The 25074-nt window shown below is 36.9% G+C and overlaps 1 protein-coding gene across 17 annotated transcripts in view; it reads left to right on the top strand.

Moving 5' to 3' along the window:
* LOC138757050 (protein FAM53A-like) overlaps positions 1-25074 on the top strand; it is a 181706-nt gene that overhangs the window by 99981 nt on the left and 56651 nt on the right. For 4 of the 17 annotated variants that reach the window (XM_069923724.1, XM_069923729.1, XM_069923728.1 and 1 more), the window contains exon 5: positions 8395-8492. The exons of 10 other annotated variants lie outside the window; for them this stretch is intronic. In XM_069923724.1, coding sequence (XP_069779825.1) covers positions 8395-8492 — 98 coding nt within the window. Of the gene's footprint in view, positions 1-3070; positions 3198-8394; positions 8493-12676; positions 12799-25074 lie in introns of those variants that run through there. 3 more of the 17 variants (XR_011353311.1, XR_011353310.1, XM_069923727.1) reach the window with 2 other exon arrangements.

Raw genomic sequence — 25074 nt, 5'->3', positions numbered from 1 at the left:
TTTGCATTTTGGGGGACTATGTCCAACTGAAAACCTGCTGAATGATCAAATTTTTAAAACAACTTGAATGTGCATCATCCACTACAACCAAGTTTTAAAATGTCTACTGTGAATATTATCACACTTGTTTCATATGACTTATCATCCCATCTGCTGCAGGTGACATCCAGTGTGGATTCAATCTCCATCTCTCCTTTATATATCCTTATGATGACCATCTCTTTTTCCCATGCCGCCACCCAATTATCCTGAAATTACTTCTATGGAGGAAGCCACATACAGTGCCCTCTAGACTTTACAAAGTTTAGGACAAAGAAACCTTTTTCCTTATTTGTCCCTCTGCACCACAGTTTTAAATTTAAAATCAAACAATTCACATTTAATTAAAGAGCACATTCCAAATTTTATTCAAGGTTATTTTTTATATATTTTGGATCCACCATGCGGAAATTACAGGACATTTTATATGTAGTCCCCTCATTTCAGGGCACCAAAATATTTGGGACATTTGGCCTCACAGGTGTTGTGAGTACTCTTCATTGGTGCAGGTATAAGAAAGTTATATTCAATCCAAAATTTATACAAATAACCTTGAAAAAAATCTGGAATGTGCTCTTTAATTACCTGTGAATTATTTAATTTTAAATTTAAAACTGGAGCACTGGCAAATAAAAGGGAAAAAAAAAGTATTTTGTCTCAAACATACATTATGCAGGGCACTATAAATTCAAGTCATTGATCCAATCACCTCTGATGAGATTCAAAGCAGTTTAAGATGCTTCATAGATTCATTTTGGGGGTGTACATATTGTAGTTGGTCCACCATCCTATGCATCAACTATTCTCAACTTTTTTGGGCTATGGCCTGACTCTGCATGGCTATGCCCCCTTCCCTTTGAAGCATTTGAGTTGTTTTCTTTTTATTTATCTCCTACTGAATACATAAAAACAAATTTTCATGATTTACATATAAAAAAAATTCTTACATGAGGTAAACAAAGCTTTTACTTAAATATGCTGTGGCCTCCAGGGGGGTATAAGGTCCCTGTTGAAAATGGCTGCTCTACATAATATATAAAAATGCACTGCAGCTTGCAGTGTATTTCCAGGGATTCACAACTCAATGGAAACTTGAATTCCTCCTATTCTTGAAAAGCCAAAGTTCTTCAATCTTGGAGTAATTTTTCTTGGCCTTTCTTTGCTCATTATGAAAGTGGACGCTGCAATTCCCACCAATAATCTGTTTAGGGATAAAATTATATCATTTGCAATTTTATCCTGTTAATTTGTGGTAAAAAGGCACATTTGTTCAGGTTGCTTGGCTAGATTTGTGCTAAGCCAGCCAAAAACAGCAATTTAAATTACATCATCCTACTAATTAAATATTCTGTCTTGGATACCTGATTGCCTGTAAAGAGTAAGTGGATGATTTTGCATGGATTATTACAAAAATTTCTAAACCTATAGTCAGTAAATTTAAATAGAATGTCTCTTTTGTTATACCATTTGACTCGTAGATAACTTTAAATAACTCAACCTATTTAAACAAATTGATAATGTACCTGTATTAAATCCTACATCATTTTGAAAGCTAAGTTCTGATTTAAATAAAAATAGAAATCAAATTTCATAAGTGCAAAATAGTTATTCTGTTCATTTGACAAGTTACTCTGAAGGCACATGGATGTTTTGTAAGAAATGACTAGCATCTGGTTCAGTTTATTAAGCCACTTCCTCTGTGTCAACATCCTTTTAGACATGTGACTAAGTGTACAATATTTTAAGATCACTGTGTCACCTTTGTTAATTGATTCTCAGACTGGAGGCCTGTGACTAGTGGTGTGCCTCAGTGAACAGTCCTGGGACCATTGTTGTTTGTCATCTATAGCAATGATCTGGATGATAATGTGGTAAACTGGATCAGCAAGTTTGTAGATGACACTTGGAGGTGTTGTAAACAGCGAGGAAGTCTTTCAAGCCTTGTAGAGGGATCTGGACCAGCTGGAAAAATGGGTTGAAAAATGGCAGATGGAATTTAATGCAGACAAGAGTGAGGTGTCCAAACCAAAGCAGGACACGGTAGGGCACTGAGGAGTGCGGTAGAACAGAGGGATCTGGGAATACAGTTACATAATTCCCTGAAAGTGGCATCACAGGTAGATAGGGTTGTGAAGAGAGCTTTTGGCATATTGGCTTTCAGAAATCAAAGTAATGAGTATAGAAGTTGGGATGTTGTGGTAAAGTTGTATAAGACATTGGTGAGGTCAAATTTGGAATATCATGTGCAGTTTTGGTCACCTAACTAAAGGAAAGCTATCAACAAGACTGAAAATTGCAGAGCTTTACTCAAATGTTTCCAGGACTTCAGGAACTGAGTTGCAGGGAAAGATTAAACTGATGAGGACTTTATTCCCTGGAGCATAGAAGAATGAGGGAAGATTGGATAGAGGTATACAAAATTTTGAGGGGTAGAGACAGACTAAATGCAAGTTGGCTTTTCCCACTGAGGTTAGCATGAGTTAAGGATGAAAGCGGGAATATTTAGGGGGAACATCTTCACACAAAGAGTAATGGGAGTGTGGAATGAGCTGCCAGCTGAAGTGATGAATTTGGACAGGTACATGGATGGACGGGGTATGGAGGGCTAAGGACTAAATGCAGATCAGTGGGATGAAGCAAAATAATAGTTCAGCACTGACTTAAATAGCCTTTTTTGTTGTTCTGCAGCGTTCTATGCTTCTGCACATACTTGCATGACCTAAACCTTATTTTCAATAATTCAGGCAATCCATGCGTAATGTTTGATTGAACTATTTATAAGAGGCTCTCGGGATATATATCAATTAGACCCCAGCTGCTAAATCACCTTTTGGAGAACTCAAGTAGATCAGCACTCCAGAGAGAAAGAGAAGAAAAGGTTATCTCAGAAGGTTGATCATTTCCAGATAGCCTTTCACGTATTAATATTATTATTGGCTATTTCTGAACAGTAGTCATGCTAACTTCATATGTTTTAAATATATTCTGCATGTTGTACCCTTGAAAAATATTTTTTTCTGAAATCTTCGAGGCACAAGGGAGTGCAAAGCTGGAAGCTTCAAGCCACAATCTGCTGGAGGAACTCCGTGGATCAAGCAGCACCAGTGGGAGAAAAGGAATGGCCAATGTTTCTGGCCAGAATCTTACATCAAGAATGAGTATGCAGAAGGGAGAAGCTCGACAGAGAGGCCAGTAAAATTAAGTGATTGGATAGGGGTTGCTGGTTGGGGTGAAGAGTGATGGACAGAGGCAGTTGATCGGCCATTGCTAGACGAAAGAAGAGAGGCGAGAGATTGAGGTCAACTAAAGGAAGATGAGTCTCGCAGGGTGGGTCTGAGGTAGATAAGTGGAAACAAAGGCTGCCTGTGCTGGAATCTGATAGAGGACAATAGAGGTACAACAAGAGCTGTTCAGGGAGAGGTGACAGATGGGATCAATTGGAACCAAAGGGAACGGGAAAGAATCCTATTGGGGAATTGTGGGTGGAAGAGGGTGGAGCTAGAGGAAATGAGAATAGATTGGGGGGGGTGTGGTTGCGCACAGTGGGGTTGATTGGGAAAGGGGACAAAAATGAAGGATGGGAAGAGGGAAGAACAAAAATAACTTGGAAGTTGGGATGGGATGTGAACTGAAATTGGAAAGATTCAATGTTTCTGAGTCCTTCATTACCTCCATTGTTAAATGCAGCAGTATGGTGACTGCGAATGGTAGTTGCATTGGTTTCTGAGTGCAATTGTTCAAAGTTTTCTAAACTATTATGTACACTCTCCAATACCTTCCACACCTTGTCTTTTATTGGCTGATCTGTCTGTCTTCCCCTCCATGCTTATTTCAATTCATTTGAGTTGGTACCTAATATATGAAAAAGGAAGCTAAATAAAGAATATCTTTAATTTCATAACTAGAAAGAGCCAGCTAAAACTGGATTTCTTTTTTTCCCTGCTTGCCTTTACTCCATCTCTCAAAGTATTAATTTATAGCTGAATCATCTTGGGGATGGCGGGTTTAGCGGGTTTGACCTGGGTTCGAATCCAGTTCTATCTATAAGGAGTTTGTATATTCTCCCTGTGTCTGCATGGTTTTCTCCAGCCATTTCAGTTTCCCTCCATCCTTAAAACGTGCAGGGGTTGTAGGTTAATTGGGGTACTTGGGTGGTGTGGGCTGGAAGGGCCTGTATTTCTAAATTTTAAAATAAAATAAAATTAATCTTGCAGCTCAACAAGTGATTAATTTTCTTCCTAAATTCCTATTCCATCCTCTCTCTCAATAACATTATAGTGGATTTAATTAAGCATGGCTAGCTGTCTATTTAGCATATTTAAAGGGAACACACCATTAGATTCTAATGGTGGAAGCTGGCCGTTAATCATGCCACATTGTGTTAAGCTAATATGAACTATCAACGGGACTAACAAAGTTGGTCATCACAGTTCTCGAATGTATTTTGGGACTTTTAGGATCAAGGATTTTTGTTTCTGTGTCTCCATTGTGTTCCTAGGCTTTTGAGATTTCATTTGGGACAAATGCATTTGCATTCTTTTATTGGGGTGCTGGGTTGTCTCTCTCTGTCCAACCTCTAACTTACTAAGGAATCTGTTGTATGCATTTCTTGGTGACTGTGGTGCCACAAGGAAAGTTTTTACAGGCTCCTAAGAAGACTAAATGTGTTCAAGGTGTCCTAATGTTGTTTAAATGCACTGTTCAAAAAAGGTTATTCCTCCATTTCATCTCATGTTTGGACAATAACTCATCATTTGAAGACTTCATATGACTTCACTAATACATTCCAGTATAAAAAATTGGCAAGTCATGTTGAATTTGTTGGTCATATTTGGAGTATTATGTCCAGTTCTGGTCATTTAGAGGAAAGGATGTGTAGCGGCTTTGGAGAGTGTAGAAAAGGTTCACTAGGATGTTGTCTTGATAGGAATTTATTTGCTCAGAAGAGTGTGGGGCATTCCAGGATTGGCTTTATTGAAGTGTTGGAGACTACAGGGTGGGGGTAGAAAAAATAAATAAAATTAGGGGTTGTTGTATTTTTCCAAGAATAAAATGTCTATATAGGGCATAGGTTCAGAAGTTTCTTTTATTGTCTTGCAATGCAGTACAACTGCAATTATCCGAAATAGTCGGGACCATGCCTTTTTCAGCTAAACGCTTTTTTGGAGAACTGGTGAAATAGCCCAGTAGCAACAGCAAATCACTTGTAACAGTGTTTAAATGACAACGAACAACAAGGGAAGGCATTAAAATAATGTTTAATTCTCACCAAAAAAAAATTGCTGGCCACTGCCAATTGCCAACACCTCACCACTGAGGTCGCCGCTCCCGTCGCCAGGAACCCGAGGTTCCCCAGTCAGTTCGGCTCCAAAAAAAATTTGGATAAATGAGGATTTCTGATTTGTTTCGAATATCCTCGAGGATTTTGGAGAATCTGATTTTGAAAAATCAGAGTTGTAACTGCACTTTAAAAATATAATGTACACGATGAACTTCAACTTTTGTCTGCCATAAGCCAAACAATTAGTTGCCATGAGCATTGTCCAGCTCTCCCAACTATAAGAGAAAGAGAAGCAAAAGAGAGTTGGTGTCTGTGCATTTGCCTCCAGTGTTCCAGCAGCTTCTACAGCTGTAGAGTCCCGCAGTTCGGCCTGTGTGGGTCATTCAGGCACTGAGCACCCTCGCTGGTCCACTGCCGTGATCACCATCTTGTAAGGCCAGCACCTGATCTTCTCCTTCTCAAGGAGGGCGTGTTCTCCCCTGTTTCAGTGAGGTGAGGTGGTGGGGGGTGCGGTTTAAACAAAGCTTTACAAGGCATTTTTTAAAAATGGCACATGCCTGGAATGCTCTGCCAGAGGAAGTGGTATGGACGCAGGCACTGCAGTAATGTTTAAGAGACACTTATACATGTGAACAGGCAGGGTATAGAGGTTTATAGACCTGGTATATACAGAATAGATCAGTTTAGATTGGCATCATGGCTAACAGTGTGAAGTGATTCCTGTACTGCACTGTTTCATAAATCTATTTTTTTGGTAGTTGTTCAGTAATTTCCTGCTCAACTCTGTAATGTGCAGTTGTGATAAACAGCAAAATCACTCAGTTTCTCCCCAACCTTTTTAATCAGGTGCGTGCCTGCTTTTTGATCATACCTTGAAGAGGGGCAAAGGCCTGAAATGTTGGTCCTATGTCTTTACCTCCTGTGGATGTGGTGAGGCCTGCTAAGTTTCTCCAGAGTACTTGTGTTTTTTGTTCATTTCAGATACAAGGATAGTGGACTTGATGTCTATAAGAAAGAGTAATTCATGCATTTTGTTATTTAATTTACTGCATTCATCATAGAGGAATGAAAGTGCTGTGTCAAAGAGATCTGATGCATTAACAAACATGACATTGCAGATATTGGAAATAAAGACCAATTTACTTGCTGATGTACAGTTTGTGTTCTTCCCTTTTGAGATGATAATTCTTCAGTCTGTTTATAATTTCCATTTAGTATTCTGGAATTACTCAGCCAGAATAATTCTAGATAATAACCATAACATAAGTATGTTCTCTGTGCCAAGTGGTATACCAAGAACAAAATTAGAAGGTTAATAGCTGGAAATTTCCTGTGGTTAAAAACTATATCCATTTAAGAAATTAACTGGACATGGATGAAGTCATGAACCTGAAAATGTCACTAAAATAAAAAAAAGGTTGTGTTTGAAAGATTAGTTATTGTATCTAATTGTAATTTTTAAACACCCTTCTTGTTTAACTTGTAATTTGATACTGGAGAGATTGCTTCAGCGGAATACCACATACATGTGGAGGTAATGCAGCTGCTTGGAAGATTACAAATTGCTTGATTGCCTGGTGCTGAGTTGGTAATTAGCTAAAAAATGTGAATGGAGACAAAGCATGTATGTTACAAGATTTGAACCAATTAGTTCATGTTAGAGAATTGCCGTTTGCTAGTACAAATTCAGATTTTAAAAATATATCTAACTGCATGCTTGTTTTTGATCTGAAAATAGGTTAGAAGTTGAAGGGTATGGATAGGATAGATGTAGGATGGTTTTTTGAGGTGGCCGGGGAAACTAAAACGAGAGGACACAGTCTCAAGATTCGGGGGAGTAGATTTAGGACAGAGATGAGGAAAAATAGTTTTTCCCAGAGAGTAGTGAATGTTTGGAATTCTCTAACCAGGGAAGTGGTTGATAAATTTTTACATGATAGAGGAATTAGGGGATATGGGGAGATGGCAGGTAGGTGGAGTTAGGTCATAAATTAAATCAGCCATGATTGTATTGAATGGCGGAGCAGGCTCGATGGGCCATTTTTGGCCTACTCCTGTTCCTACTTCCTATGTTCCTATTTGCTCTATAATGGTGTTTTAATCTGGCAATTGCTTGACTGCAATGAATATAATTAAATTTAATGACTTGAATGAAGAGAAAATACTATAGCCAGATGAGCACATGATAAAAAGATAAGTGATAGATTTATTTAAAATGTCCTTAGTCATGAGTGAGGGTGCTGGAGGATTGGAGAGTAGTTCATGTTTTTGAAAAAGGCAATAAAAATAACCTAGGAATTATAGGCTGGTGACCCTGATATCATTAGAAGGTGATGTTATTGGAAGGTGTTCAAAGAGATCGGATATATAGGTATTTGGATAGTCAGGGATTGACTAAGGATAGTCAACATGGCTTTGTGCGTTATAGGTGATGTTTCACCTGTTATGGGTCATGGACTGACCTTTTGGACTGTCATTATAAAGGATGGATTTCTGCAAAGAACTGTGCAACTTGTGGTAGAGCTGAATGGCTTCCTTGCCAATTGCTCGGAACTTTCAAGAATAAAGGGAGAATCCAGCTGTGAAGCAGAGAGTGACATTTGGAATGGCAGAGGGCAGCTGGAGAGCTGTGTGAAATGCACATGGCTCATAAGTGAGGATTCATAAGTTTACTGCAACGCAATATTAGTCATTTCTCCAACGTTCGATACAACGTTATTTATTAGCAGTTAAAGAACTAAAATTGGACATTGAACCTTGAGATTAAATTCTGTGGACTGTTTTTTGGACTGATCTACTTGACTGACTGACCTGGGGTTTTTGGGGATATTTATCTTTTGAATATTGGGCACAGACTAAAGATATGGGTTTTTTTTTCCACATAGACACTGTTAATAAATATATGATATCTGTATATTTTCTATAGATATTTATATTGGGTTAATTGTGTTAAGACATTATTTTTGTTACTAGTCATCAATAAATATAGAGTTAAAATTTAACCTTTTTGAATTGCGTCTTCTGTTGTTGCTGGTTTCAGATGTAACATAACAAATCTTCTTGTATCTTTTGAGGATCTTACCAGAAAAGTTGATGAGGGAAAGGTTGTGGCTGTATTCTACGTGGACGAGAGTAAGGCCTTTGAGAAGGTCCCACATCGGAAGTTAGGAAGGTACTGCCGCTTGGTATTTATGGTGATATAGTGAATTTGATTCAATGCAGGTATCACCTGCTTTACAGAACTATAGGGTTCCTACGGAACCTTTCATAAACCGAAATGGTATAAAATGAAGAAGAGATTACCATTGATTGCTATGGGAAAATATTTTTGAGTGTTCCCAGACCCAAAAAACCCCACCAAATCATACCAAATAACACATTAAAACCTAAAATGGCACTAAAGTTTATTAACAGCAGGAATGATATAAATAGGCTATAAAATAGAAATAATGTATGTACAGTGTAGTTAGTCTGAGTCTTCATAGGTTGGGGTGGTGGGAGGTACAGGAGTACACCTATAGGAGAGAGAGGAAGCGGGTCATCTATTGACGTTGTCTGAATCCATTGGGTCACTAATATGTTCACCTTCTATGTTTTCCTCAATGTCAAAGTTTGAGGTTTGTCATCTGCTGCGCCTAATGTGTCAGGCTTGAAATGTGACCATATACTTGACTGCTTAGCCTCGCACATTTTTCTGTTCTACAGTTCTTTGTAGGCACTCAAAGCATCCAGCAAAGTTGTCCTAAACCTATGTGTCCTTTTAAAATTAAAGTCATACTTTCCTGCAATTAATGTCAGTCGAGGTGAGCATTGCACAAGCGCTTCACATTCATTTCCTGGATGACTTCACTTTTGGGCTGTTCGCTATTGTGTTCAGTCTCAATTGTATCCTTTCCTCTTGCAATTTCTTCAAGTCTTCATCTGTAAGTTTTTAAAATAGTTTATTTAAATGAACACATATATGATAATTGTAACAATTAGTATCAAATTACAATGTTACAGTGTTTACAAATATATGTTGATAATATAAAAAAGGAAAAAAAGGTATACCAAAAAAGAAACAACTAAAATAAAAAAAACCCTAAGAATCAACTAAACCCTCTCCAACCTAAAACTAATCCCAATAATCAAAGTCTAATCTAAAATACTTAATTACATAACTGTATATTAATTTGGATGCTTCAGATGATGCTCAAGGATCCCAGAAAGAACATTTTTCTAAAAACTATTACTTATTTAGGGAAAACCTCACTGATTTGGAGAATTCAAAACAAAGAAAAAATTATAATTTTAAACTCATTATTCTAGCATATGGACTCCAAATTTGTAAAAATTTACTCCTTAAATTATATATATTTTTTTCTAAAGGAATACATCTTTGAATCTCTATATGTTGTCTTTCTAATGTTGATGAAACATCTGATGCGATTCCTTGCTATTACCAAAACTAACATAAATTTCAATTGAAAATCTGACAAAGATAATTTCAGAGTTTCCCAACAATAATAATACAGGATATAAAGGAAAAACAACACCAGTAATTCACTGTAGGAACTTACTAATAGAAATCCAAAAAGGTTTAACCTTTGAACTATGTAGAGTGATAAAAGTTCCAACTTCTTTTCCATCTCAAAAAAATTGATCCAATATATCCGATCTCCATCTATTCAATTTTTGAGGTGTAATGTATTATTGATGTAAAGAAAAATTATAATGGAGTTATCTATACCTTACATTAATAGTATTAGACATAACTTCTTTATATACATCTTACCAAACCTGTTGATCTATTGTTATATTTAAATCTTGTTCCCATCTTTCCTTTGAATTAAACAAACATACTTTAGGTGTTTATTCTTGTAACAACAATAATTTGTTCTAAATCTGTAAGTTTAAAAAAAATCATACCAGATCCTAGTTTTTCTCTTAAATAGGCTCTTAATTGAAAATAACAAATTAGAGTATTACAAGGGATATCATATTTAATTTTTAGTTAATCAATGACATCAATTTGTCATTATCATAACAATCTCCCAATTTAGAAATTTGTTTATTATCCCAAATATTCAAAAAAAGTTACCCTTTGAAAAAAATTAAGAGGATTAATTAATGGCATTTTTAATGATAAAAGATTTCTATCAATTTATCATTTAATTTAATTCCAAATATTAAGCAAATGCTTCAATATTGAAGCATTTTTATCCATTGTTATTAATTTGGTTTGCATTTATAAATAAACTCTTCTGTTATAGTTTCTCCGATTTTATTTAATTCAATTTCCACTCAAGATGGTTTAGCTTTTACAAAGAAACAAAGATCTTAATTGTGCCGCCTTATAATAATTCTTGAAATTAAGAAGTTGTAATCCTCCAAATTCATATTTCCATGTTAACTTTTCTAGTGATTTTCTTGCCATTTTTCCTTTCCAAAAATTTTCCTAACTTGTTTATTTAAATACTCAAAAAAATTTTGAGGTGAAGTCTGAAATAAATATTGAATTCTCGTAAAAAATATTTGTTTTAGTACAATTAACTCTTCCAATTAAAGTGATAGGCAAATTCACTCATTTTTAAAAAATTATTCATCTATCTTCTTAAATATTGGAATATAATTTAATTTCTATAAATTTTTCAAATTATTATAAATACTTAACCTAAATATTTAATCTTATCTGTCCACTTAAATTGAACTTCTTTTCCACATTTAGAATAATTTCCTTGTACTAATTCCATTACTTCACCTTTATTCCAGATTATTTTATATCCTGACACTTTTCCATATTCTAACAACTGACTATATAGTCTAGGTAATGATAATTGAGGTCGAGTTAAATATACCAATACATCATCAACAAATAAACTAATTTTATGTTCAGTCTGATTTATTACAAAGCCTTTGTGCAAGTGGCTCTATAGCTAAAGCAAACAAAGCTAGAGATGGAGGACATCCTTGTCAACTTGATCTAGCTAGGTTGAAAGATTGAGACATCTATCTATTTGTTATTACTTTGACTTTAGGATTTTTATATAATGCCTTAATCTAATTTATAAGATTCAATCCAAAACCAAACTTACTCCAGACTTTAAATTTAAAAAATCCCATTCTAACCTGTCAAAAGCTTTTTCTGCATCTAAAGCCAGTATTACACTCAAATCTTTTTTGCCTCTGCGCTAAGGGAATTATACTTAATAATCTTAATACATTCTCCAAAGTTTGTCTATTTTTAACAACATATATATTAATTCAGAAAGATAATCATTAATCCTATTTGCTAACACTTTTGCTATTTATAATCAACATTTAATTATGATATAGGTCTATATGAAGATGTGATGGATTATATCATATTTTATATATCATATTTTATAGATATGTTTTTGAAGGAGATAGTTTGTGGGGGTAGTGTAGGTCACAAACAAACACAAACACTTCACAAAACAGATCTTATTTAAAATGCCAGAGCTTTGCTCAAGCCAGACAGTCCAGGCTCCATGTGGCTTTGGAAAAACTTTGAAGAATACCTTTAGAGACTTCACAAGTAAGTATTAATTGGAGTAACGGATTATTGTTTTGAAAGCAACAGATGAATGGACTCAGATGTTTGGGCCTGGTGCCGCAATCTGTCTGGATGCAGTTTGCTGTTCTCAGAAGGCCATGTGGTTTTGCAAGCCGAGAGAGAGAGGAGACCAAACAGGGTTTCTATAAGAGAGAGAGAGCTGGTTTCTGCAGTCATGGCAAGCTGGCACTTGTTGAAACCCCATTTTGAAGACAGGTTGTGAATTCTGAGTTCAGCCTGTTGAAAACCCTTGTGGTCCATACAAGAGGAAATGGCTGGCTAGAGCATTTCACCTGAAATAAAGGAAACAAGTAGAACTCTGTGGTGGCCTGTAGAAGAAAAGGTTATCATTTGGAAAACCCTGATGGGGGAAGTTTCTTCGACAAGACACTGAAGTGGTTGATCGGAGGGAATCAGTTTGTGTGTGTCCAATGAGCAACAGATCTCTCTCTGAAACCAACAAGAACCTTCCAGAGTGGTAACCAATTATTTTTAAGCACCAAATTCATAAATGTTAAATTCAGTATAAGAATTGCCTGATACCGGTGAACTTGGAAGAGTAAGGAGTGAGAAGTGAGATTTGACGATGAATCAAAGAACTTTTCTGAACTTTTACATGTGTGCTTAGAATTAGAAGGGGGTAAGTTCATGGTAATAAGTTAAAATTTGATCCTGTTTTTATGTTTAAAGAAAATTTAAAAACGACTTTTGTTTAAGTAACCATTTGTCTTGGTGAATTTCTATTGCTGCTGGGTTTTGGGGTCCTCTGGAGCCATAACACAGATCTCTATCTCTTTTAGGAATAACTAATTATCGCCATACAAAAAGTTTCTGGAAGATGATGCAGTTTGAAAGCTTCATAAATAGAGAGATCAATAAATCTTTAAATTCTTTGTAAAATTGAATTGACAATTTACCATTACATTTCTACCCGCTGGATCTGTAATTACATTTTGAATTTTAACTGGTAATTTTTTCTTAAATAAAATTTCTACTCCTCTAGCTTTAGAATTAAACAAAGAAAAAACTACCTGACCTAACCAATCTCTTTTTAATTTCAAATGTTCTTTTTTCAGTTAAATGTAAAAAAGCAATATCTACTCCCAATTTCTTAATACAAGACAAGATTTTCTTTCTCTTTATTGTTCCGTTAATCCTATTAATATGAAAACTCAAAATCTTAATTGCTTTATTCATTTTCATTGCCTATACATTTTTTAAAATTCCTTTCCATCCTTCCTTATCCAGGAAGGAGTCCCACAAATTAATTTGGTCCTGAATGTCAGAATCTGCAATCCAAAAACATCAAAATTATTCAGAGTAAAACACATCACAAATGATTATTATAACAAAAGAAGGAAAAAAAACACAAAACCCCCCCCCTCCAAAATATTAGACATTCTAGCATTACCACCCTCCATTTTACAGGTCATGGTCAAACCACGAAACCACATGTAGTCATCAGAAATGAACAAACACACTCACCCAACCCCTGCGGGGGGCGGGAGGGGGGCATTTTTCTGTTTGACCAACAGTTTTTCCCCATATGAAATTTCTTCATCAAGAATAAGAAAAAGGGGGGAAATGACACCCTCTCTTTTATACATCAGATTTATTGCAATAAATCAGCTTTTTTTTATTACATGAATTTTGGACAAGCTCTCCCCATACTCTTCAGCCAGTACATGACTTGTAAAAACATATTCCGCTGATCTAGCAAAAATACTTTTGAGTAGGTGGATAGCGGAGAACAAATCTATAACCTTTATCATTATAAAATCATCTTAACCAGGTTAAAATCTCTTCTTAAACAAAGTTTGACTCAAATCTGGATAAAAAAGAATCTTACCCCTTTATAATTCAAAGGTCGATGTTCTCTAGCTCTTCTCATCGCTAAACCAAGAATCCTCTCTCTATTCTGGTAGTTTAAATATTTAATCAGGATAGATCGAGGACTCTGGTGAGGACCCAGCTTTGGTCTCAAGGTTGTATGAGCTCTCTAAATTAAAATCTTATCCTCAAAATGTTCTCCAAATATTTTCAGTATCCATTCTTGAAAAAATCAGATCACATCTTGACCTTCTTTCCCTTCAGACATCCCCACAATTTTGAGATTGTTTCTTTTGCTATAATTTTCCAAAATGTCAACTTTCTCAAGCAGTTTCATTGAAGTCAAACCAGACATTGTATCTTCATTTATATTTGACCTTTCTTCAATATGTTGTATTTCTTCACACACATCTTGGATTTTCTCCTCCACTTTATCAACTCTTTGTGAAACATTATTTATCAATTAAGTCATATCTGTTCTCACTTGCTTCAGTTCTACAGTTAAAATTTTAAAATTGCTCTCCAATGCATCAGAAAGTCTATCACAGTTGAACACTTGCTTATACAAATAAGCACCTTCTGTGATTATTTTCTTCAGTTCTTCTAGGGACTCTTTGGCAGCTTCAGTAACAGCCGAAGCACTCTCTCCAGTAATCTTTAAGTTATGAAGCTGCCCTCGCCTCAAAAATTGATCAAACCATCCATGTCTACCTTTAAATTTCACTTTTGCAACATTTTCATCACCATTGTCCAGTGCTTATTGTTTCAGCTTATGAAAAAGAGTAACTGATTTCTCCTGAAGTATAAGATAGCTTTTCAGAACACTACACTTTGTACACCCACCAATCCACTGAAGCAACAGACTTTCCATTTTCTCCATTACTGGATGCCGACTAAAAGAGACCACTGCTGCGAGCAGAACCAATAATAACTTTGGTGGCTTTTAAGTTTTTTTTCTCTGCGTGTAAATAATACGAACGGTGGATGCAGGCAAGTTCAATGCACGTACGATGTCTTTATTTCAATCACCAAGACTGAAATGCTTAATTACGTCCAGTTTTATGGTAAGCGTAATACCCTTATGAGCTGTCTGAGGATTTTGTTATACTTTGGAACACATCCTACGAACAGACGCACAATATAAATTGAGATACTGTGCAGCACAGCCATGGCACCTTGATGCTGGGTGTAGTTCCTGGGGAAGGCGCTGCTGGGGGTGCACACTCAACCTTAAGAACGGCTCACTACTTTCGCCACATTTTTTCATAAAAGTGAAAATCCTTTCATAAAAGCAAATTTGAGTAAAAAGCCTGTAATTAGTGGCGTGCCTCAGGCATCAGTGCTGGTTCAATTTTTGTTTATCTATATCAATGATCTTGATGAAAATGTGGTAAATAGGATCAGCAAGTCTGCAGATGGCGCAAATATTGGAGACATTGTGGACAGCGAGGAAGATTTTCAAAGCTTGCAGGGGGATCTGGACCAGCTGGAAAAATCGGCTGTAAAATGCAGACGTGTGAGGTGTTGCATTTTGGAAGGACAGACCAAGGTAGGACATACACGGTAAATGAAGGGCACTGAAGAGTGCAGTAAAACAGAGGGATCTGGTAATACAGATACATAATTCCATGAAAGTGGTGTCACGGGTGGATAGTGTTGTAAAGGCCACATTTGGCTTCATAAATCAAAGTATGGAGTATAAGGAGGAGTTGGGATGTTAAGTAAAAGCCTTGTTTTAATGTTGCATAACAATTTTTTTTAAAATTGTGTAGTTGGTAGGAGAGTACAGAAGAAAGCAAACTTTGACTGCTTCATAGGGAAGAGAGGCCATAAACTTGAGCAGGGAGCCAGAACTTAAAAAAGGTTGAGAATGGCTGCTCTACAGCATGTGTGTCACAGCAAAATGTACTTTATTGTGAACCATTATTATGCTAGGTCAAGTTATTCATCAGAAAATAATTTTTCTCTACCAAAATTTCAATCTGCCAATATTGCTGAAGTGGAAGAGATTCTGTAATGAAATTTGCCCCGCAGTGGTGTTTGCAGAATTTGTTTTTGTTGAACCGAGCAAGCATGCTCTCTGCATTTGAAAATGCATCAGACATTGTCATGTGCTCATGTAGAAAGGAGAACCTTGCAGAATGAAACAATGAAAAGGTGTGGGAGTTGGATTTTTGCAGAAAAGCATAGTGTGACGATCAGAATGCGCCCACTAGCAGTCTGGCCTACCACAATGGATGGTTTGCTTATGAGAACAAGCTGTGAATAGAAGTTGTTATTGACCACTAACTTCAGTCAAACTGCCTACATCTGCTGTCAACTGGATTGTTCGTTGTACTTTGAAATATGATTTTCAATGTGGTTAAGTAACAAAAATGTATTTGGATAGAATATAATTGTGAACAATAATCCTCGTGTGTTACCAGTTTGGTTTATGGACATGAAAAATGTCCAGTTCACTTTAAAACTGCATTCTACCACATTCCTGAATTCAGAACTACATGGGCTTCCATTCAATCAAAGTGACATTCCCACCCTCCTCCAAATTCCTTCATGGATTCCGTATGAATTAGGTTTCTGCACTGGCCATAAGACCAAAAGATAGAAATGACATCCCATCTATTTGTGACCCTTCATTGTCCTTGCTTCATAATCTTCCCCAGTTCAACATCTCACCAAGTTATTTCCCCTTCTCCCATCCCTGATCATTCCTAATTTTAATCACTGTACCTTTGATTGCTGTGATTTCAAGGGATTAAACACCCTTCCAATAACTTCTGCACTTCTATACCTTTTTAGGCACTCCTTAGAATCTACCTCTTTAGCCATGTTTTAAATCATCTACACAAAGCTTTCACTTAACATGATATTGCAAAACACGGCTTGCAAAGGTGGAGAGGGAAGGGAGTTGTACATTGACATTCTATATGATTGTCATTTTTTTAAGTAATCCAATTTGAGGTCCCACCTATGGGTATTAAATGACATCTGTATTCCCTTAGTTATGATGTGCATCATTTTCTCTGCGTGCTGGGATTTGGAATCCAGATACACTTTACCCATAGCAATTACGATGACAGTTATAAGGTATCGCACAGGCTATTGACCTCTAGAGGTGTACTCAAGGTGAAGGTAATAAGAGAAAAACTTTTGTCTTTTAATGCAAGGTCACTATAGTATTAGAGGTTGGTTAACTGTTTAAACTGCAACAAGAAACTTCTATCTATATATCAGCTTCAAAGTCCTTTAGTGGACTCTAAAGCATTTAACAAGTAAGGAAGTACTTTTGAAGTCATTTGAAGAATAGGAAATGGAGCAGATAATATGCACATAACAAAGTCCCACAAACCATGGAAGTGTGATTTAAATAGTTTGATTTCAGTTATGCTTAGTAAAGGGTAAATACAAATTGGAAGGAAAATGCAATGACACCTCCGCTTCACCAACAGAGGGAGGGAAGTTCAGATAATCTCATGGAAAGGCAGCAATTCCAAAAGTATAATAACCTTTCACCACTGCCTTTGGCCAGTCTTGTCTTAATACAGTGGAGTGGGATTTGAGTAAAAGCGCAATGCTGAATTGAAGTCTCCGTATCAGCTTTGTTGCAGCTGACATTGACAATACCAGCGCAATAGGAAATGTCGCATTTTTCTAGATGTTTTATAGCCAAGTTATGGAAAATTGTAAAAGCAACAGAATTGTAGCACAGGTTGAGTGTCCCTTATCCAAATACTGAAAACTAAAATGATCCAAAATCTGAAACTTTTTTTGTCTGTGGTCTTGGAAGGTAATAGGTAATAGAGTTCAGAAATCCTGATTTTGAAACGGGACATTTGGATGAAAGTAGTGCATTATTGAGTGTAGATATTTCAGTTAATTTGTGCATATGTAAATACTGTATATGCTTGTAATTGTCGATACCATGTAATAGTTGACCCCCCCTTTTTTTGGCCTAAAAATTGGGTGTATTTGTATGACCCCTGTAAATGTCGATACCCTCCCCCTATTTTTGGCCTCAGCCACCCGCCCATCCGAGCTCTTGATGTTCCAACTGCAGTTCCTTGCTCTGACGCCTGCCCATCCGAACTCCCAACCATGGATCACAAGTATGTAAGGGGTATTTATATTGAATGTGAATGCAAGCATCTTTAAGTCTGAGTGAATTAGCGTATATTTTAAATGATGTTCCAAAATTTGAAAAATGCGAAACTCTTCTGGTCCCATGTGTTTTAGATAAGGGGTACTCAACCTGTAGTGGGAAACTTCAGGTTTCCCAAAATTTACTGGGACATCATTGGTTTCTGAATAGGAAAATGCACTCCATTCATTGTTTTTCCTTAATCTGATCTGTAAGTCAGAAGACCTTAATTAAATATTTGATAAAATACATCGAGTTCCAGAAACTTCAAATTGTACCAAAAATTTTGGTAACACTCAACTGACCAAAACTACAACCAAGGACAGTTAATTTTTCAAGTCAATAAACTTCCATCAAAGTAATTGAACTGATTGATAGAATTACATGTATTGAACTATCAGCGATAGAATTGACAAGTAATGCGTAATTGATTTAATTTTTGCCTGTTGAGAGAGTTATGACTCAAACATTTAAGCCAGCTCTCCAAACTGCTCCATTAACACAGTAGTCATAGAATCTGTAGCAAGCTCTATAATAGTTGCCCACAACTAATTCAGTTTTATCTGACTACTTTCAGATACTATCATGAATCCAAAATTGAAAAGTAAAGGTATTAGTGAAATTCAGTGTGGTGTTTGTTTAATATTTCAAAGACACATGTACCTTAGACGATAACGACTGACAGCAGCTCTTCACTGTTATTAGCCAGCTGTTAAGATGTTCATTGTAGCATTGTTTTTATTTTGTTCTTTGACTTTATGGTACAGATCCATGAATGAGTTTCCATGTGGAACTACTAGCTGCATTGGAAAGCTTTATTATTGATACTCTTTGCTTTACGTTCAGGTCATACAGCTGTCTTTTCGACACAACCTTTTTGCAATGCTATAGCTTTTTTTCCAGGATCTTGCATTTCACATCATTGTTTCAAAGTTCAGCTTGGTGTTGGCTCAGCAAAACTTTTGCTGAACAAAACTAGAAAGAACTGTATTGTAAATTAAAGAAACTGGTTTTAGATAGCTTTATTAAATTGAAATCTTTTGGAATGAGGCTATTCCCATTTCAGAGCTTATTTTGTGGGTTTTTATTTGGAACATTTTCCTACAAGCTAAATAAATACCAAGCCTTTTGAAGTTACAATACAGCATTTCAAAGCCCAATGAAGGTGAATTAATACCAGTCCAGTGCTGGCTATGGAATTATGTTTTACATTTTAAAAGGTGGATACCAGTGGAACTCCAGTGTCATTGCTGCCAGGTTCACACATACGTTATTTCATTGTTCTAACCCCTGGAGCACTCAAAATGAGCCCAAGTGAGTGTGAGGCCAGACACTGGGTTGGTTACTAAGAATGACGGTTGTAAAGGAGGACTTGGAATGAAATAGAAAGCAAAGACTGACCTACATCCTGCTCTTTTGAAATCAATGACAAGCAGCTATAACATGGTGAAGCCAACAAGTGATGCAGCTGGCATAAAGGCTCCGAGACACATTCATTCAATCAATTGGATGGTCCTATTCAAACTTAAGCAAACTTTGTGAATAGTATATTTTATAATAATTTCTTGGAAAAAAATAAGTGAATATATCTTTATTATAAATTATTCCATGTAATATTTTATAGAATATTTGTGGTTAGAATGTTTCCATTTGCAAAAGCAGCCCTATAATTTTAGTTCAATGCAACTGTTTGCTTGCCCTGTCATAAATTGTTTTATTCCAACAGCCAACAACACAATACTTGTGAAATTGCTGGATGAAAGGTAGTCACTGAAATTGCTGAAACAAAAAAATGGTTTATGTAATAACCTCTGGTAAAGTGATCAGTCTTTTAACATACTATGAAGGCGCTCTTAGAGGTCTATGCAGAGTCCAAGCGAAATGATTTATGAAGTACGCTGAATAGAAACATGTTCTAGTATTTCAGGAAGGACTATAAAAAGACTTTACAGCCTGTGGACATCTATTCAGGAACTGGAGGGAAGAGGGGGGTGGGGGGGGGGAAGAGTGAGACTGTTTTACCTCGATTGAACTATCAACTAACTCCCCTTGTGTCCTTTTTCTTGTAAATAAAACCAGCTTTACATCTGTTTAACATCTAAAAGAAGTTTGAGAAGATATAAAATTGGCATCTTTTTACATTGTTTTAATAAGAAAATAAAGGTTTGCTGACCAATAAAGCTTGTTCTCCAGAAGAATTCATTTGGAAATGTAAAAGCTTTATAATCAGTTAGTATATCAGTTAAAGTATATGTTTGGGCCAATTGTTTTCCTTTGCATGTGAATTTGTACAACCCTTTGGATGTGGATTTTGTGGGTCGTTTTGGTTTCTGTTACTCCCTTTCGCCTAATTTATTTTCCAGCCCCGAGTTTCATGTCAAAATATTATGTGATGCCTTTTGCATGAAATATTGTATCAGGGTGGATTGAGATGTAGCTAGTGTGACCTGGCTTGGTTTTGCAGCTAAATTTTAATAATATTTTAATGTTAGCATAGTTAGAATACCAGTTAAAGCAGCGTGCCAGTGACCTGGTTTGTATCTGGCCCTGTCTGTAAGAGCTTGTATGTTCTCCCCGTGACCTGCATGCATTTCCTCCAGATGCTCCGTTTCTTCCCTCCCTCCAAAAATGTAGGTTAATTGGTGTATTTGAGTGGCATGGGCTTGTGAGCCAGAAGGACATGTTACTGTGTGTAACTTTTTTTTAAAAAAGTGCACTTTATTGTTCTGATTTGCTTCTGGTAATGCAAGCCAATACCAGAATATTCTGGCTCAACACCCTGTAAATTAAATACAATGTTGGAAAGTGTCTGGTCATGCACTTTTGTAGAAAAAAATAAACAAACTTTTTTAAATGGGGAGAAAATTGAAAATACTCAGATGCAGAGGTACCTGAGAAGCCTCGTGCAAGACAGCTTGAAGGTAAACTTACAAGTTGAGTCAGTTGTGAAGAAGGCAAATGCAATGCTGGCATTCATTTCAAGAGGAACAGAATAAAAGAGCAGGCATGTGATGTTGAGGCTTTATAAGGGACTGATGTTCATCGTTTAAGAAAAGATGGCCTAATGTTGGAGAGAGTTCAGAGGAAGTTCACAAGAATGATTCCAGGAATGACACCTCTTGGCTTGTACTCATTGGAATTTAGGAGAATCCCATTGAAATATTTTGAATGTTGAAAGACGTGGACAGGGTAGATATAGAAAGGTTGTCTCCCATGGTGGGAGAGTTGAGACAAGAGCACACAATTTCAGAGCTCACGGGTGTTTGTTCTGAACAGAGATGCAAAGGAATTTCTTTAGCCAGAGGGTGGTAAATATGTAGAAAATGTTTCCACAGGGTGTTGTGGAGGCCAGGTCATTGGGAGTATTTAAGGCAGAGATTGATAGGTTGTTGATTAGCCAGGGCATCAGAGGTGATGGGGAGAAGGATCAACTCGATGGGCTATTTCTTTTCCTACGTCTTATGAATCTAAAGCAAAGCAAGCCACTGCATTTATTGTTCAGGATTACTTACTGAATGCATCTAAATGTTGGAATCAGCAGAACCATTGTGCCAGCAAAATTCTTCCTACAATTCCTCAATGTTCAAGGTAACTAAATCAGAGAATGAGAGTAATGATTATTTTGCAATAACTCAGAAACATTGTTCTGTTAGTTCACAATCCTACACCACCCCACTGAAACTTCAAGATTCGACCTGATATATTCAGTATCTCTTGGAAAGGATTCATAACTTAAATCCATTGAGTTAAATCCTTAACTTATCCCTGATATCTCCCTAAACTTTACTTCCTTCACTTGTTGGCTTTAGCTTTCTGATCAAAAAGTGTCTGTTATGAATGCTGTGATAGATGTAGGTTTCCATTTTTCAGGATTTGCTACCATGCATGTTACAGTAATTTTAAGCTAGTGACTAGATGCAAAATAGCTATTGGCAAGTGTTATTATTTTAGAACTTCATTATTCTAACTAAGGTATCAAAGAAGAGGTACAAGGACTGCCTAAAGAAATCTCTTGGTTCCTGCCACATTGACCACCACCAGTGGGCTGATATCGCCTCAAACCGTGCATCTTGGCGCCTCACAGTTCGGCAGGCAGCAACCTCCTTTGAAGAAGACCGCAGAGCCCACCTCACTGACAAAAGACAAAGGAGGAAAAACCCAACACCCAACCCCAACCAACCAATTTTCCCCTGCAACTGCTGCAACCGTGTCTGTCTGTCCCGCATCGGACTTGTCAGCCACAAACGAGCCTGCAGCTGACGTGGACATTTACCCCCTCCATAAAACTTAGTCCGCGAAGCCAAGCCAAAGAAGATCACTTCAGTATATAGAACATTACAACACAGTACAGGCCCTTTGGACCACGATATTGTGCCGACCTCTATATAACCGTACAACTCCAATTATCCGAAATGGTCTGGACTGGGCCCATTTCAGATAAAGGTTTTTTTTTTCGGAGAACTGGTCATTTTTTAAAAAAAAGAGCCCATTAGCAACAGGAAATCACTTGTAACTGTGTTCATACAACAACAAACAACAAGGGAAGGCTTTTTTAAGCATTGAAATAATGTTTAGTTCTCACCAAAAAAGAAGCTAACTTCCACCAATCACTGATACCTTCCCCACCAAGACCCTGCTTCTGCCCAGGACTTTTAAGGTCCCTGCGCCACTGGGAGTCTGAGGTCTGCTGCTGCCAACGCTGGGAGCCCAAGGTCCCCGATCAGTTAGGCTCCGAAAAAATTTAGGATAACAGGATTTCGGAGATTCTGATTTTTGGTTAATCGGAGTTGTACTGCACCTACCAAAAAAACTAAACCCTCCCTACCTCCTAACCTTCTATTTATCTTTCATCCATGTGCTTGCCTAAGAGTCTCTTAAATGCTCCTTTTGCTCCAGACTCTACTACTATCCCTGGCAAGGCATCCACATCTCTGTGTTTAAAAATAAACTTACCTCTGATATCTCCCCTAAACTTTCCTCTCTTCACTTTGTACAGATGTCCTCTGGTGTTTGCTACTCTTACCCTAGGGAAAAAGGTGTTGGCTATCTACCTTATGCCTCTCATAATTTTGTAGACCTCTATTTAGTCACCTCTCATCCTTCACTCCAAAGAGAAAGGCCCTTGTTCTCCACACTTTGCCTCATAAGACATTTTTCAGTCTAGGCATCATCCTGTTAACTCTCCTGTGCACCCTCTCCATAGCTTCCACATTCCACCTGTAATGAGATGACCAGAACTGAACGCCATATTCTAAGTGTGGTCTCACCAGAGATTTATAGAGCTGCAACGTTACTTCATAACTTCTGAACTCAATCTCCTGAGTAATGAAGCCCAGCATATCTTTTTAACTATCCTATCAACTTGTGCAGCAACCTTGAGAGATCTTCCAATGATCTAACTATCAGGCCATCAACCATGTACTCTGCCATCAAGTTTAACCTTTCAAAATGTCAATACCTTTCAATACCTCACACTTATTTGGATTGAAGTCCATCTGCCACTTTTCCACCCAACTACATCCGGTTGTAACAGACGACAACCTTCAACACAATCTACAACTCCTCCAACCTTAGTACCATTCAAAATTCTCCATTTCCAGAATTTCTTGTTATTTGTAAGAAAATAAATGGAACACTATTTCCTTTTTTTTATTTTTATTAATTTCATTTAGCAAATGTTACATGGGTAAATGAACATGAATAGAACAATAATCAAATTTATATATTAATAACAGTAATTGCAAAACCTACATTACATTTATAAAAAACATGCAAAAAGAAACTGGCTATTCTACAAATTCAACTCCCTATCTACAGAGGCTGTTGGCCACATACATAGTCCACTATCTGATAATGAAAATAAACATAAACAACGAGGTCAAGAATCAAAAATTAGATAAGCTTACAAATTTGGGAAATAATTAAGAAACCCCCCCCCCCAATAAAGAAATAAAATTTACTTTCATTACAGTGGTGGAACGTTTAATGTTTTTCTAAAGACAAACAAGCCATCGCATCAGACAGCCATTTAGTGTGAGTGGGAGGGACAGCATCTTTCCATTTCATTAGAATAGCCCTTCTGGCAATCAGGGAGGCAAAAGCTACCACATGGAATTGTGAAGAGTTCAATATTGGATCATTGGACTCCCATATTCCAAAAAAGGCGGAGATGGGCCCAAATTAATATTAAAAACTAAATATAGGGTACAAAATATGCCTTCATAATAATTGAAAAGGACATAACCAAAACATAAGATTCAATGAGCCATCTTCAGTTTTACATTTATCCCTTTTAGAAGATAAGTTAGTGTAGAATTTAGCCAATTGGATTTTGGAATAGTGGGCATGATGTACTATGGAATACCATTTTAATGCAGGGGTTTGTCTTCGTGAAAAATCTACGATATCATTTTGAATTAACCAACATTTAGGAGTAATCTGCATGTACTTCCTGCAGTATATTTTTACTTGCACAGTAAAACCCCTGGAATCTAGCAGTTAAGGGAATTCCAGTTGAGCCTTCTGATGTTGCAAAGACAGCAGTAATTACCCCTTCCAGCACGTTTGAGTTTCTGCCATTCCATCTATGGAATGCAGCTCAGACATTCCAGCAGTTTATGGTCCACATACTCGCCCGGCCTCTATTTTGTGTTTGTTTACATCGATGCTATTGTGGTTGCAAGTGTAGATGAAGAGGTGCATAGCGCTACCTTATCTCATTGTTTCGGTGGTATGATGAGTTTGGCATTGTGATCATCCATTAAGTGCATTTTTTGGCACTGCTGATCTATTTTTGGGACATAGAGATATGCAACGCAGTAGTTTGCCCAATGAATTGAAAGTCCGAGAGATTGAAAAGTTGCCTACATCTATTATGTTTGGCCAATTGCAATGTTTTTAAGGCATGATGAAGTTTTATCACTGATTCTTGCCTAATGCTGTAGCATCTCTATTACCCCTTACCAAAAGGATCTGATAAGTGAGTGTCCAAAAGACCATGAACATTGAGAGATGATGCTGTGCGTGCTTTCAGTGATGTGAGGACTGAACATGCTAATGCCACGATGCTTGTCCATCAAAAGCCCAACGCCTTGCTCTCTCTTACCACACATACATCTGTCAGTGCTGTGGGAGCAGAGTTAGAGCAACGAGACCATGGGCAATTGGAACCTCTGGCTTTTTTTTCCAGCCAAGCTGTCACTGGCTCAGGCAAAGTAGAGTAGATTTGGT

This window comes from Narcine bancroftii, chromosome 3 (assembly GCF_036971445.1).
Source record: "Narcine bancroftii isolate sNarBan1 chromosome 3, sNarBan1.hap1, whole genome shotgun sequence".
NCBI classification, from domain to species: domain Eukaryota; kingdom Metazoa; phylum Chordata; class Chondrichthyes; order Torpediniformes; family Narcinidae; genus Narcine; species Narcine bancroftii.
The sequence above is the reverse complement of the archived record's forward strand: the minus strand, read 5'-3'. Positions and strand labels throughout refer to the sequence as shown.